The sequence below is a fragment of the Carex rostrata genome, chromosome 4, assembly GCF_964058835.1.
Source record: "Carex rostrata chromosome 4, lpCarRost1.2, whole genome shotgun sequence".
NCBI classification, from domain to species: domain Eukaryota; kingdom Viridiplantae; phylum Streptophyta; class Magnoliopsida; order Poales; family Cyperaceae; genus Carex; species Carex rostrata.
Genome location: NC_135921.1, coordinates 13,518,450 through 13,535,188, shown reverse-complemented (window position 1 = coordinate 13,535,188; position 16,739 = coordinate 13,518,450). Strand labels below are relative to the sequence as shown.

General features: G+C 38.6%; 1 protein-coding gene across 2 annotated transcripts; it reads left to right on the top strand.

The window, feature by feature from the left end:
• Positions 1–640: 640 nt before the first annotated feature.
• On the top strand, positions 641–9,861 carry LOC144552717 (uncharacterized). 2 transcript variants are annotated; one of them, XM_078300712.1, is made up of 4 exons: positions 641–900; positions 8,174–9,010; positions 9,129–9,215; positions 9,372–9,861. In XM_078300712.1, exons 1-4 carry the CDS (start codon positions 876–878, stop codon positions 9,584–9,586), a joined length of 1,164 nt encoding a protein of 387 aa, XP_078156838.1. In that variant the 5' UTR covers positions 641–875; the 3' UTR covers positions 9,587–9,861. The 2 variants fall into 2 exon arrangements, with proteins under 2 accessions (XP_078156838.1, XP_078156837.1); XM_078300711.1 differs by having other exon boundaries at positions 641–904; positions 8,163–9,010.
• The last annotated feature ends 6,878 nt before the right edge of the window (positions 9,862–16,739 follow it).

Sequence of the window (16,739 nt, the reverse complement as noted above, 5' to 3'; positions counted from 1 at the left end):
ATGCAATTAAAAATAGAACGGGAGTTCAAATACCTTATTTTTTTTATATCTTCATCATACCTTACATTCTTATCTTCGTTTTTAAATTTCAACTGTCGAACTGAATTACTCAACATAATATCCATATTAAAATGTTCTTAGAGATAAAATTTATATAATTTTTTTTAAATTCTTTTACTATTTTTTAGATAGGTATAAAATCACCATTTTTTCAGAAGATTCTGAATCATTCAAAAATAGTAATTTTGTAACTATCTAAAATAATTATAAAAATATTTCCTATAAATATAAATTTGTTAACCAAACACATTTTAAAAATAGTGATTTCATAACTATCTAAAATAATTATAAAAATATTTTTAATAAATTAAAATTTGATAACCAAACACATTTTAAATTTTTAATACAAAGATCTGTTCTTATATTTTCAACTTTGAAAATAGAAATGGAAATACAAGTCCTGAATCCTGATTGATGATTTTGTCCAAGATTCGGCCCCACTTCGCAGACAGATGCGCGGCCCGCGGGGCCCAAACCCGAAGGCTATATAAAAGCGGAGCCCAAATCATTCCCATCCCCGTTAACAGCTCCGCCTTTCGCGACGCAAGTAGTTTCTTGAAGGAACCGAATTAACGAAAATACTTCGCGAGAAACTATTTCCGATTCTTGCTTGTTTGGTATCTTGATTTAGATCTTTTGGCAATCTCGACATTCCCCTTTTCGCCGACACTTTATGTGCAATTGAAAAGGTTCCTTTTCTTGAATGTAAGCGTAGCTTCTTGACAAATGATTAATTGAAATTTTAAGGGTTTGGAGAGTAATGAAATTCGTACTTTCCTGGAGAAATTGAAGGTTTTAATACGGACGAAGCGCAAATGCATCCTCCTACGAATCAAACAGGTGAGTAATGTCCTCATTCAGAGTTTCGTTGAGAATTTAGATTTTTTTTTTTTTTTTTTTGAAAAACTTGACAGAGACTGTCAAGATCCTTGTATTAAATAAAAGGGCAGCATTACATCACTAGACTCCAACTCCAATCAAAAGGTAAGTAGGAAGGAAATGAGAAAAGAAAAAAGAAAGAAAACGGAAAAAATATAAATATAAATAAAACTAAAATGAATGAGGAAAAGTAAAAGAACAACTCAGTAAATCAAACTGCCACTTTTACTGCCGTTTGTGCCTCCCGTGTTGTATTCTGTTGTATTTGCCCTCAACAATTTTTACTCCACAGCACCATCTCTTGCACACATCTCCCGGCCAGTGCACTAGCAGAAATCTTGTCAGCTTCAAAGATGTATCTGTTTCTCTGCTTCCAAATAAACCAGCTTATACACATGAAGCAGCAGCTCCAGAATTTTCGTTTACAACCCCCCAAATTCTTAACATGTTCCCAAGAATTAATCCATACTTGAGTCACTGTTTCAGCCGGTACCATGATTCTTCTTCCCATTAGAAATGCTACTCTTTCCCAGACAGCCTTTGCAAAAGGGCACAAGTATAACAAGTGGGTTGCGTTTTCTGTTGAACCTGTATCACAGAGTACGCAAGTAAGATCATTGGGATTTTGTGTAATGTGCCTCCTGTACAGTACCGCCTTTGTCAGTATTTTGTCGTGTAGCAATAGATAGGTGAAAACTCTAACAGTTGGAGGCACCGGGCTCTTCCAAATGAAGGCAAAATTCCATCTGGTCATCCCACCTGAATTTAGGACCCTCAAAACTGACTTAACCGTAAACATGCCCGAAGTTTCCCATCTCCATCTTAATTGATCTCGTTGGGTATCTAAGAAAATCAAATCGTGTTGCTCAAGGGTTGGGTGCAACTCGAATCTGATATCCCATGCTTCCCTAAGCGATATATTTGGTCTGTCAAGGCCCCGACCTCCTCCAATCATCCTTGGACCATCTGGCCAGACATCGAACCAGAAAGAAACGGACCTTCCGTCCCCTATCTGCCATATCGTACTCCAATTGAAAATTTGTTTGATAGCCCTCAATTGACTCCAAAAAAAGGATCCCGTGATTAACCATATGTCAGGGCCCTCTGAATCTGCACCCCTTCTTCTTAGTGAACAAATTGTATTTGTCCAAAGACAATCCTTCTCACAGTGGGCTTTCCACCACCATTTTAATAGCAACGCAATGTTAACCAATTTTAAATCTGACACCCCTAAACCGCCCCAGTTCTTAGGAACACGTGTTGTTGACCAATTCGTCAAAGAGATACCCTTCCTATCTCCAACCATTTTACCCCAGAGAAAAGATCGCCTGATCTTATCAATTCTTTTTATGACCCATTGCGGCAATCTAAAACAACTCATGTAATAGATAGGCACTGTGGATAATACTGAGTGAACAAGTTGTAAGCGTCCCCCCCTCGAAATCAGGTTTGCTTTCCAACCACCAAGCTTACTCTCAATTCTGTCGATTAAGGGTAAAAAATCTTGCTTTTTCGGTTTGGCAACCGACAGGGGCATTCCCAGATACTTAATCGGGAAATCTGTTCTTGCACAACCCAACACTGCTCTAATCCATCTTGTATCATTTTCCTCCACATTCATAGGAATAAAATTACTTTTATTGTAATTCACTTTCAACCCTGAAATTTCAGCAAATAGACGAATCAGTAATTTAAGTGAGATCAGAGATGATATCTTAGCAGATGCAATTACGGCGGTATCATCCGCATATTGGAAAGCCAACAATGACTCCTTTACTTTTCTTGAGATTCCTCCATGGATATTTCTGTTGGTGGCAATGACCATCCGCTGAAACACATCAGCGGCTAAGTTGAAAAGTAAAGGTGATAAGGGGTCCCCTTGCCGCAAGCCCCTCTTATGCCGAAAAAATTCTGAAGCTGCCCCATTGATAAGGACTCTAGAAGATGCCGTGGTAAGTAACGCTTCGATCCAACTGATCCATTTTACCGGAAAACCCCTTGCAATCATCACCTTGTGCAAAAATTCCCACTCAATTGTATCGAAAGCCTTTGCAAAATCTAATTTCAAGAAAATCGCAGCCTTACCCTTCGCTTTGATATGCTGCAGCAATTCCCTTGTTGCTACAAAATTCTCCGAGATTTGCCTACCTCGGATGAATGCAGTTTGATTAGGTGAGATCAATTTTGGCATTTTGTCCTTAAGCCGATTGGCTAGCACTTTTGATATCAGCTTAGGGACTAGATTTATGATGCTTATGGGGCGAAAATCCCCAACTGACACTGGGTTTTCGATTTTGGGTATCATCACTACGTTGGCTTTATTAACAAGGCTTAAATCCAGGCTATTTTCGTAGAAACCGTGCATTATTTGCATGATTTCCAATTTGAGCTCTGGCCAATATGAGTGGAAGAACTCATTCGGGATGCCATCAGGGCCAGAAGCCTTGTTCTGAGCTAGCATGTTTACTGCAATATGGACTTCTTGTTCCGTAAACGGATCCTGAAGTTGCAACAGGGATGAGTCCGGACTATACATAACTTCTGGACTAAACGACCTTACCGTATTTGAAGACCCCAACTGCTCCTTTAACCCGTTAAAGAACAGATTCATGATGCCAGTGGGGTCTGTAACACTAGCTCCATTTTCTTCAATTGATTGAACTAGGTTTCTCCTCACTCTTGAGGAAGCAAAAGCGTGAAAAAATCGAGTGTTTCTATCCCCTTGTTTCAGCCAATTACACCGTGATCTTTGACGCCATTTTTCTTCCAAATTATTAGCCAATTCAAAAGCTCTTTCTTTAATCTTGCATCTCAACCGAAATTCATACCCGGCTAACTGTCTATGCTCTTCAACCTTATCCAAGAAGATGACTGCTTCCTTACATCTCTTTAGTTGTCTTTCCATGTCACTAAAACCTTCCCTATGCCACAACCGGAGTGCTCTCTGTAGCAGCATAGCATTATTTGAAAAACTGTTAAGAGCTTGTTGGGGCCCATCTACTGTTGAGCTCGATCTACCCCAAAGAATTTGCACCATATGCCTAGGCATCTCATACCTTAACCAGAAAGTCTCAATCTTGTAACTTCTCGGGGCTGTGCTCGGTTTCTGACATGATAATAGTAACGGAACATGATCCGAAACCACCATCTCCAATGCTTGTAACGAGATAATCGGGAATTTTAATGACCAATCCGGAGACATGAGCACTCTATCTAGCTTAGAAAATATGGGATTTGGTCTTTTACTCGACCATGTGTACGAGCGGTTTTTTAATTGCACATCAATAAGTCCTGCCCTCCTAATGAAGTCATTAAAAGAATCCATCAGACGAAAACCCTGAAAATTGCCGGTTCTGTCCATCAACCATCTGACCAGATTAAAATCACCCGCAATGATCCATGGAGCCCGTACCAAGCTGATCATCGCATTCAACTCATTGATAAAGGCTGGCTTGTCAATATCTACACTAGGTCCATAAATGGTTGTGAATATAGCCGATTGACCTGTTCTCATATCTTTTAGAAGCACAGAAAGGGTGTGTGTAGAGGCCCATGAATTCTGTAATGTAAAAAATTTCTTCCAAGCCAAAATCAGTCCCCCTTTGGTTCCTCTTGCCAGATTGAAAGCACAATTGAAAAAGAAGAAAGAGGGGAGAAAGCTCGAGACATACTTAAGACTCATTTCATTGATTTTTGTTTCTTGCAACATACAAACGTCACAATGTGAACTCCGAATCACATCACATACAACCTTACATTTACTCAAATCTCCTAGACCTCTACAATTCCAAGTTAACAATTTTAATTTTTTGTAAATCATTAAATAACTAGTTCAACAACACAACACTACAACAAGGAAAAATACCAACTAGTATTCTTCAGCTGCACTGAGCTCATCATCTGAAGCTGGGTCGAGGTTGACCTGAGGCCCTTCTTCTTCTCCTTGATTTAAATCACCTTGCTGTTGCAATTCAACTCTTCTCTCATCATTGTCCCTTTCAAGTGTCTGTGTCACCACTTCCAGGTTAAGGCCACAACCTTTTGCTATGTCCAAACAAAGCTTCTTCTGGACAGAAACCTCAAAAAAGGCCTCGGGGTTAAGGTTAATCTGCGCCTGCTGATCCGCGTGCAAGCTGCCTTTGTCCTGTTGGATAGACCTTTGCACATGGCCCGTTTGGCTTGCTTCAGACTCATGCTGTAAAGTCGAAGAGGTGGGCTTCCTCTTCAAAATTGTTTTTTCCTTTTGGGCTTGTTTATTCTGGCCCATAATATGATCACCTACAGATTCATTTATGACCTCAACTGGGATGGACTGGGCTCCACGCGTCCATTTGTATTTTCCCCTTGCCTGTGTCACGAGCCTAGCTTCAGATCCCTTCTTTTTGCCTCCTCTGAAAGAGTTTCCACCTGTTGTGATTAATTGTGACCCTCTCTTTACGGTTTTGTAGGACTTTGCTCCTCCTACTGTTATATCCTGACTTGCCACATGTCTACTCGCTCTTCCCTGCCCAGCACGCCCTCTACCGCGACCCAATACTTCCTTGAAGCGGTTATGCCTCGAAGTTGGGAACGAGAAAGGTTGTACTTGTCTAGAAGGATTTCCATAGGACCCGTGATCCTTGACTTGATTTTCTTCGATTTGCTGTGTTATTATACGCGTGGAACTAGGCCCCGCGAACTGATTATCTACCTTTTGAAGACTCACTGTAAGCTTTCTCTTTGTTTTAGGCTCACATGTGATCTGAGTTTCAATGGGCTGCTTTCCCTTTCGTACTTGCTCTGCATCAGTACCTTGTACTGAACCCTCCTCAGTTTCCAAAATTGGTGTTTTCCTTGTCCCATTGGGCGTGCATGAGTTGGGATCCCCATGTGCATCTTCCGAGTTGGAGAGAGCCGTTTGACCTTGTTGCCATGATTGCCTTTGAACTGAGTCTGTGGCCTCCGGTGTCGGCACAGTGGAAACTAAGACACCATCAGCCCTTACAATCTGACCCGCCTGATTAAAGTACTCTGCATGATCTTCTGTGGCAAAAACTAGCTGCTCAAGTGCACCGATAGAGATCTCAGCCGGTCCTTGGCGGCCCTTGATGAAAGCCCTGATCTCCGGCGGAATACTAGACATGCTCCGCCCCTGACATATTTCCATTAGAACCCGCCTAGAACAAGTAATTTGTTCGTCATCGTTAGGGCAAACTTGCCCATCAGAGTCACTTCCCTCCTCTAAGAAAAAGGCCTCTGCATGAGAGGGTGGTGGAAGAGGCGGCCTTGAAAATCTCCGGGGAAGGACAGGGAAGTCTGACGTGCTATAAATAGGGCCTCTTTCCCATGCAACCGGCCTGACCTGAACTGGATACTCCAGTCCTCCGATTACTAGCCCCAAATTATCTGGGATGTTTGATAGGTCATCTGTCGCTATAGCAATTCTTCTTGCACTGAGGTCTGAAGCATGTTCGTTGGCCACTGTTCCGAGGAACAATCCCATCTTGGAAATTGCATTATTCACGCTACTTTCTTTCCATTGGTGAGGGGGTAAGCCAACAAGGTCAAGAAGGACCTTAAATCTCGGCATCTTCACCGTTGCATCATCAAGAAGTGACCATTGTTGGAAGGAGAACCCTTGGTCCCAGAGATACCCTGGCAAAGCGCTTACAAAGGTCTCAACTGCTAAACCCACAGGAAGATGAATGAGAAATTTTTCATTAGCCAACTTTGACACTTTGACCTCATTCTCAGTAACCAACTTAGTAGCAACTGCTATCTTTAGAACTTGATGTGTTTCTACGCAAAGAGGCTGATTTGCACAATACATCACTACTGCCCTTCCAAGGCTTTCAACCTCTTGGAAGAAGGCCTCATCCCTTTCAATGAATACCGTTATCTTATCGGGTCTCCCATCAGGCAGTGTCGGTTTAGGAGGGTGAGCATCTCCCTTGAGAAGCTCATCAAACATAGGCTCGCCTCTGACTGGCTTGTAAACATGAGCCTTTGGTTGGAAAGGCCTTGCCGCCGGGTTCAGCATATGGGTCTTGCATTGGCTAGCTATGTGACCATTGGTCCAGCACTTGCCACATTTACGGGGGTTACGGCAGTGAGCTTGAGTATGGCCCGTCCGGCAGCAACGGAAACAGCGTCCACGCCATTCCGGGAAGGTGGGCTGAGGCGGGAAGCGGAGCTGGGTGGGGCTGTGGGGTGAATGAAAATAGTGTGTACCCGGAGGGGTTTGAGGAGATGAAGACCGTGAACCGTTGGGAGAGGGCCTGGCCGAGCCCCCTGAGCTGGCTGAACCAGTGGTGTTACCTGCATGTGGGGTGATTCGTGCTACTACCTCTGCGAAGGTTGGCTTGGTAGAGTATGGTATGTAGGGAGGAACCTTGTCCAGTTCCACGTCAGAAGGGGTTCTCCAGTTGTCGGGGAAGCGACGGCGTCGACGAACAACCTGCCATTCACCGTTGGGAGCCATCAGGTGCTGCCTTAGAAATCGCCCTAAAAATCGCCTTGTACGGAGAGCCAATTTTTTTTTTTTACCATGTACCTAATTGGTCTCACCTACTCCTCAACATTTCGAATTTAGATTTATTAGGAAATTAGTTTTGTCTTGTTATTTAGTTTTGATTCCTTATTTGTAATTTAACTGTGCAGTTAGTCGTCATTTGTATGAAGTGTCAAATTATAATTTATTAATTTAGTTATGCATATTGACAATGGTAAATTGGTAACATTGGTTAGTTTTAATTCTCTAGGTTTGTCCTTTTTTGCATTGTTTGTTCTTTGCCTTGATACTATTCTGATACAGACCAAATTTCATAAAACCTCCTTAGCTTATTTTGCCCAAACTGGCTTGCTTGTTTGTGTTTGTGTCAGTGTGTGCGGTGTGCCCGTGCTTAATTTTTACAACAACAAAAAAAAAAAATCCTCATTTAGTTATTATAATGGTGAATTGCAAGCATACTTATAAGCCGGTTAAATATTCAAAGAAATATACTGATGACCATAGTTGTTCTCAAGGTTCCTTGATTTTGGATTATTAGTTCCAAAGGTGACACTGCTCGCTCTTGCTCTTGCTCAACATATTTTTGTGACCATAGTTCCTGTCAGTGTCATTTTGCATGTTCCATTTGTCATAAATTTAGCATTTTTATTGCATGAGGGATTGGGATCTCCTTTTGTGTTATTGTTTTCTTTTAAATGTCAACTATATGAATATTCGGAGTTCTAACTCATAGATCTCTTGTAGAGAGTGAAACGCCTTCTTCAAGCAATACATCTTCTAGGAGTACTCAGAATGTACCAAGCCGCATTGGCCGAGTCATAACTCGTGCTGTTTCAACTATTCTACCTTCTTCCAGCAATCGGCAGTCTAATAGGGCAACTGGAAGCATACCTGCATCTGGCCTCTCCTCAATCCTCTCAAGATCTTCACAGTATGTAACTGTTCAACCAAATCTATCTTCTAGGAGAGTTGTTTGCGAGCCAACATCACCTGATGCTCTTTTACATGCACGTCAACCCACATTGGGTGCCAATAATGCCCCTGGAGGTACCTCATCTCAAGTAACAGACAAACAACAATCTCTTCGTAAGGAAACTCTGCCCAATCCCATTTTAAGGAGAAATTTACATACAATTACACCTTCAATTATGGATGCCAGAGTTACTGCCCCTCGAGTTACAAGCAACTATAGCAGGAAGCTTACATTTAGTGCTGGAGCCTCCACTAGTACTAATCCGGCTTTAAGGAACCCAATACCAACCGTCCGTTATCCTCATAAGGACAAAAGAGGTACTTCAACTCGATTAGCGTGGATCCCAGTCGTCCCCTCTCCTGTTTCCAGCAACTCAAAGCCATCCGTCCCATCCTCCGATGGGATCATCACTAGAACTGGTCCTATTTTACGGCCAACTCCTCTTCAACCAAATTCAGCTGGTAAAGTCGCTGGACTTGTTTCAAGTCAAGCTGCTGGCTACTCCAAATTAAACAACTTCACTAGTGATCAACCGCACCCTCAGAATATGGTTCCTAATGTTTCAGCTAAGAAATCATTGGTCAAGGTTACTGCTTGTGATCCTAAAGGTAGTTACAATTCTGCTATCCTTTTTATTTTGTTTCTTTCATCACACATCTGTTATTAGTGTATCCCAAATATATAAAAAAAAATATTAGCATTTGACAAATTTTCCAAGTATTGTAGGTAAAACCGTTGCTGCAGTTGGGAATCAAGCAACCAAAAGAAAAGCTTTAAAACAACGGATCAAAGATAACTACATAAGCTCTCGAGGTATGTCTTGGCAGTCTGTGGTCTGTAATAGTCATATTAGGTCCTGATAGGCGTTTACTAAGATCTGATTCTAGCTTTTGATGTATTTATTTAATTTTTTTGTTACTTAAGTGTGTAAATTCATTTTTTCAATGATATTTTTCTGGGTGAATGTAGATCAGGACCAGCCTGATTTAGCACCGATTCCATTGGGCGAGAAGTGCCAACTGTGTGCCATTGATCTTGCATTCCTGCCATGCAACTCTAGTTCTGGCACCTCTACTGACCCTCCAATCTGTGCGATTCTGCCATGTGGCCACGCCTTGCATGCCTCTTGCTTGGAGCAGGTTTACGGCTCTTCTTTGGAACCTCATTGTTTATCTTGTGCCTGATCACCTGCAAACAATGGCAAATAAAATTAGTCTCATGAAACAATGTATGGGGTCTTTGGAGATGTTCTCTGTTTCTTTATTTCTGACTTCTTTATATTTGGAAAAAATAGTCATAGATAGGCAAGGTAGATGTGACTGGGACAGCTAATTGTTCAGACAATGTAGTTCAGATTAAGTTATGCTGGTGGGGTAGATATAATTAGTTTTTTGAATTTTGTTATCTAAAAGGTGGAATAGATATCTTAAGGTCTAGAATTGATCTTTCTCTTAACCAGCGCAGAAGGTTTGTTTGCAGTTTTATTATGCTGATCTCTCTTTTTCATTGCAAAATTAATAACTATAAACTATTTATTCCGGTTTGTGTTAAGTTGATTTAACGTTTTTAACTTTCTCCAACATCACTATATCAGGCATTTATTTGATTAATTTACTATTGTAATACTGAAGCCATTATCCATCCGATCTATGTTTGTTAAAAGGATAAGAAATTTGACCTTTTGGAAGACTGAAGAATTTGCTTGCATTCTCAAAAACTGAAATCTCGGATAATGGAAATCCAGCAAATTCATTGGGCTTTTAGTTGGGCTAATATAGGCTTCAAGTGATTCATAATTAGGAAAGAAATACTCAAATGCTGACTATAGCCCAAGCCCATCATGGTAGCGAAAATATCGGGAGTTATTACAAGGAGCAAATATGACGAATTCCTCGTTTACGGTCTTTGTGCTTTATATGGTTCTAACAGGCCTTTATGCGTCGAATCCGAATATTTATTAACAAGAGAAATCTGAATTCGTATTCGGATAATTTTATTAATACAAAAACAGATTCGATATCTAATATTATTCGGAACGCAAATCTAAATATTCATTCGAACTCGGTCTAATCAAGTGATTTTTCTACTAGTTACAGAATTTTTTTTATAGACTCCATAACAGTTTCTCTCGTGTTTGAAGATGTAGGATTAAAATAATAATTATATGTAATATAAATCGGATGCTACTATTGAAGTTTATGCGAACTTAGTTTATTTTATTATTAAATGCTAATTTAGCCTAAGGATTTTGGACCAGTATTTAATGTAATAACTAGTTATTTTTGGACTTTGAGAGTTTTATGAAATATTGCTATGTTCCTAAGAGTTACTTAATTTTTGTGTTTCGGTCCAATAACATATAATAACTCAATAATCTGAAATTTGATATGTTATTATTCTTAGAGATTTATTGTCATAGTAAATGATAAGTATAAATTATATACATATTTGATCTAGTTTTTATCATAAAATAACATTAAATATTTTATATTTTAAATATAAAATGAAGAAAAATGCCCAGTGCGGACGCACGGTTTGCGATACGACAACACTAAGTACTTAGATGGATTTCTGGACGCACGCTAATTTTAAAAAATATAATAAGCTATGCATCAAAAATCCGTGCGGAAGCACGGATTTTAATGCGGCCGAAATCTGGTCGCGCTGGAAAAGTCCGAGCCCAGTGCGGATGGCCTGACCGCACTGTAGCAGAACGCATAACTGGAGCCTGAACTTAAAATAGCCATAACTTTTGACTCGTAACTCCGTTTTGGGCATACAACCACTTTTCGGAAAGCTAGCAAGAAGATCTACAACATAAGAAACTAAAAAAAGAAATTTGGGATCAGTGCGGACGCACTGGACCCGCAGACAGCTAAAATTACACGTTTTCAACATGGTTTCTATTTTTAGCACACCAAGGACGTGTTTTGATAGTCAAATGTGGACAAGGCAATCTGGGAAACAATCCAAAATATAGCACCCACTAACTCCACTTCCTAGCCTCTTAATTGGACATAGCTCTTGGCTATAAATGAGGAGGTTCATTCCCATTCAAACAGACAACTCTCATCTCTTTCTTTCCCCATGGGTGCATGTTCATTTTCCAACACACACTTAGCGTAAAAATTCGGTAGCCAAGGAAAGCTTTTCAAGGAGGGAGAAGAAGGAGATTCGAGCAAGAAGTCGGCAAGATTTAGGGTTTTGATCCAAGAAAAGGTGTAATAATTTCTTTATTTCATTTCTTCTTATTTTTGTCAATTTTTGTAATGGATCTCTCTAAGATGGAGTAGATCTCTCTCTATGGGTCTAGGTCAATGCATGAACTTGTTTAATTCTATTTTATTTGGATTTTTTTTTTGTTATGATTGTTTTATGGTATTTGATTGTTAATTTTTGTGAATTATTATTGAGGAGGGTTCAAATGCCTCCATGTTTTTGTGCCTCCATCATGCCTCCATCTGTCTCTATCATTTACAAAATCAGTAAATCTGAACCATCTAAAAACAGTATTTTTGTACCTATCTAAAAAAATAGTAAAAAAATTCCTAAAAATATAAAATTTGGTCTCCAAACATATTTTAGTATGGAGGTTAGGTTGAGCGGTTCGGATCGACTGTTTGAACTTTGAAAATGATGGAGAGAGATGGAGGCATGATGGAGGCACAAAAACATGGAGGCATTTGAACCCTCCTCATTATTATTTGTGTTAATAACATAATTAGTGCTTGAATTGTAGTTATCCCGTTTTGGATTCGAAAGAACCAGAATTGACTATGATTAATAGGATAGTACCAAATTATGAATGCAAATACCCTAGGTTTAGATTAGGATCTAACCAATTTGTAATCTAAGCCGGAACTGTTAGTTTGTAATAATATAGAAGTCAATAATACGATAAATTATCATAAAGCTTTGTTCATGAATTGAATGTATATCATTTTGTTGCCTTGAGTATTATTGCATTTATGGATCATTTCGAGTTCATGACTGAAATTGTGAAACTCCATAATATAGATGATATAGACTCTTAAAAGGTCACTGACCAAGGTAATTAGCAGGAACACTAATTACCGGTACAAGGTTAGTATGTGGATTAAAATATGGTTAAGTTTTACAAACCACCTGACACGAGATGTCATTTTAATCACATAGATACATGTTCTAGGAACATGGTATTTGACAGATCCCGAATGAAACATTAAATAGAATTGTGTTCGTGTCATTAATGTTTTCATTCAGTGTCAAGTTCTACAGTATGAGGTATTTATCGTTCCCACTAAGAAATATGTATGTGTGAGTGTTATCTAACGCTGTCCGTAAAAAGCAGTCATAACGGTAGCATTTCCATATGTATAGCTTAGCTGAGGAAGTGATAGTCTGCCAAGAATACTATTTGTCCCTCGTATCTCTATACGAGCTATAGCATCACTGGGCCCCTTGGTAGAGTTAGATTATCTGCATGCGGTATAATTACAAGAGTAATTATATTTGATAATCTGCTCAAGATCAAGAAAAGATACAGTTAGCAAGGATGACACACATCTACCTTGAAACTGATCTGATAGCTATGAGACAGAAGAACTGACACAAGTAAATTGTTTACTGGATCGTGATATTGTACAGTACAGCATCATCTGTGTAATTGGATGGTCATAGTGTATACTGCCAGATGCCTCCTATGATTATAGAAGTTAAAACAGTTTTAACTCTATTTACCAACATAACACAGATCCTATTGGGTCACACCATATAGGAGCTATTCGGAGAATCTTACTGATTAATTATAAATTGATTGTAATTAATATTAAGATGGTTATAATTAATTATACGTGTTATAATTAAATTATATTTGTCATGTTAAAAATGACAAAGCAAAAACTAATGGTTATAATTAGTTATACTTGGTTTAATTAATTATAATTAATTGTACGTCATTTAGAATGACAAACAAAAATACTGGTTAGTTTATAAACGTGTTTGACATGTTGTATAAAAATTACCAAACGAAAACCGTAGACGAATATAATTGTACATGACAATTATACATATTTGATTTGGATATTTACTATTCATAATGGGTTTGGGTTAATAGGTTTAGAATCCATTAAACTAATCTAACCAATATGAAGTTGCAAAATCAAATTTGAATGCCAAAATGGCATTTTGGTAATTTTGGCAACTTCATGGGTATTTCGGTCTTTTGCGAACCTTCTCAAATGCCTATAAATAGATGGGCATAGGTGAAAGAGAAAACTCACTAATTCACGTGTTAATCTGATTACTTCGTTAATTGGAATTTCTCTCTTTCTCTGTTTACGGTTTTTCGATCGGTGAATAGTGTTTTACTGAATTTTCGTGATATTTCAGATTTGGTTTATTAGTGAATCTGATTAAACGAAAAATTTTGGTGAATAGTGTTTTTGCAGAATTCCGCGGTTTATAGTATTTCTGGCAAAAGAAATAAACCGCTCTCTGGTTAGTCCTGGTGGATAACCAATAGAGGTATCACAAGTGTGATACTCCGAGTCGATTCCTTCCCTGGTGTAGCTCTACTCGCTCGGTCTGCATTCTAACTGTGATTTGGAAACAAGGTATAAACATGTTATATTAATCTATTTAATTGATAAATAGATTTAATATTTTAGAAATCATTTATGGAGTAGATCTGTAAATACGATTAAATGGATCTTCTTAATTCATTTAATCCGTAGCTTAAGGTAGATGTAAAAAATTTTGTTTTACTCTTTCCGCACCTTAAGCAAATAAATGGGTTTGAACCGTCAAAACCCCAACATACTTAATCAATGGGTTTGAACCGTCAAAACCTAACAGGAACTACAGAAATTAAGGTTAGGGACTTGGTGAAGGACCTAACCGTGAAGTCAAACCCTAATTATGACATCTCAAATCGAATCGGATATTCATTTGATGAACTTAATCGTGAAGTATCAATATTTGAGGAGATGAGAGACTAACAAGAGCTTATGGTCTAGGTAGCTAGGGTGAAGGACCTAATCGTCAATTCCGAATTACTTAGGTACGTTATTAATTCACAAAAGTGACCCTTAATGACATATTAGGTTAGAAACCTCATCAAATTACACATGAAAATACCGAATAGATGGAATTATCAAGGGATTGTAGACCGAATACCCCTAGATCTCCTCAACTAGAAAACAAACCAACCTTTATTTTATTTGTTTTTATTGTTTTAAATTCCTTTCTTCGGGTATTGAACCCAACTTTAGGATTGATAGAACAAAACCCCCCCAATCTTGCTGACTTCTTGCTCGAATCTCCTTCTTCTCCCTCCTTGAAAAAACTTTCCTTGGCTGCCGAATTTTTACGCTAAGTGTGTGTTGGAAAATGGACATGCACCCATGGGGAAAGAGAGAGATGAGAGTTGTCTGTTTGAATAGGAATGAACCTCCTTTTTTATAGCCAAGGGCTATGCCCAATTAAGAGGTTAGAAAGTGGAGTTAGTGGGTGTTATATTTGGATTGTTTCTCATATTGCCTTGTCCACATTTGACTATCAAAACACGTCCTTGGTGCGCTAAAAATAGAAACCGTGTTGAAAACGTGTAATTTTGGCTGTCTGCGGGTCCAGTGCATCCACACTGATTTCAAATTTCTTTTTTTAGTTTCTCATGTTGTAGATCTTCTTGCTAACTTTCCGAAAAGTTGTCATATGTCCAAAATAGAGTTACGAGTCAAAAGTTATAGCTATTTTAAGTTCAGACTCCAGTTATGCATTCTGCTACAGTGCGGCCAGGCCATCCGCACTGGCTGCTACAGTGCGTCTGCACTGGGCTCGGGCATTTTCTATGCAACCAGATTTCGACCGCATCGAAATCTGTGCGTCCGCACGGATTTTGATGCATGGCTTATTATATCTTTTTAAAATTGGCGCGCGTCCAGAAATCCATCTAAGTACTTGGTGTGGCTGTATCGCAAACTGTGCGTCCGCACTAGGCATTTTTCTTCATTTTCTACAATTTAAAACCAAATAAACGCAGTAACTTGATTCTAGGTCTATTATATTCACTTTATATTCAAAATACAAAGTATTTGGTGTTATTTTATGATAAAAAACTAGATCGAATGAGTATATAATTTATGCTTATCAGTAAATCAATTATTCAATAATTATTTTTTTATATATGCATTCGTGGATCATTCGCTTCGTATCCATATATCCACGTTTAATGTGAATTTGATTTTCAATTTTAACACTTGTTTATTATTTATATTCGTATCCAGTTCATTGAAAGATGGATATGCAGGGGCGGATCTACAGTGTTCCAGGGAGCCCCTCTCTCGATTTTGAGTTTTAGTGGAGTTCGAAATGTTCCAATCGACTTTGTCTTCCCTGATAATCTTTTTGCCCCCCTCTGAATGTTTGAATTGTAATTCGGGTTAAATTTAGAGTTAAAATTAAAATAAATTCTTGAATTATGATTGATAATTAAAATTATAAGTTAGAAAATCAGAAATTATAAGTGGGAGTATTGAAAAGTATAAGTTAAAACAAAACAATGTTTTTATCGAGTACCTAATTAGTTAATAGATTTAAATTCGATTCGATATTTTTTTGCTCCTCCGACGAAAATCCTAAGTCCACCCATGCGGATATAAATTTAATATTGACAGCGGATAGGCGGAAGAAAGCTTTACTGCTAAGGGGAGCGAGCTCCTCGCGTGGATATCTGACATCCCTTGCTTATTCTTGCCTATCAAGCCGTTGCGATAAGCCGCCCTTCCTTTCCCAATCCAGAGACATATAACATATTGACACTATCCGCTTCAAATTGCTCCGTCTTCACTCTTAAATTCTACTCAGATAAAAAAAAAGGTGGGGGGAAAAGAAAACTACACTAAATGTCTCCTAATTCACCAGCAATTTAGTTTACAATGTTTTGGTCTGATTAATAGATAACATTTTTTTCTAACTTCTATCCCCAATAAACAACATAATTATCAATCAGATTCTTTGGCTTATACTCGCTGCACTAGTCATCAATCCACGATAGCTATAAAAAGGGAACCGAATCTCCTGCCTCTCTTATGAGTAGAAAATCATATCTAATATTTAAATATCAAAATTCAGTTCAAATCCACATATCAGTAATTTTAAATTAAAAGGCAGAAATTTTCTGCCCACGTGAGAATCCGGTTCCTAAATAAAGTGCAGGGCATGTAGAATACCTGATGAAAGCATCTTGGACGATTCTCCCAATTCTTCTTCTGTAGTTCCGTGAAGAGAACTCTATTTTAAAGAAAGACTGCGGGACATTGTAAACGCAATATCATGCTGCACGGGAAATAAATCTGC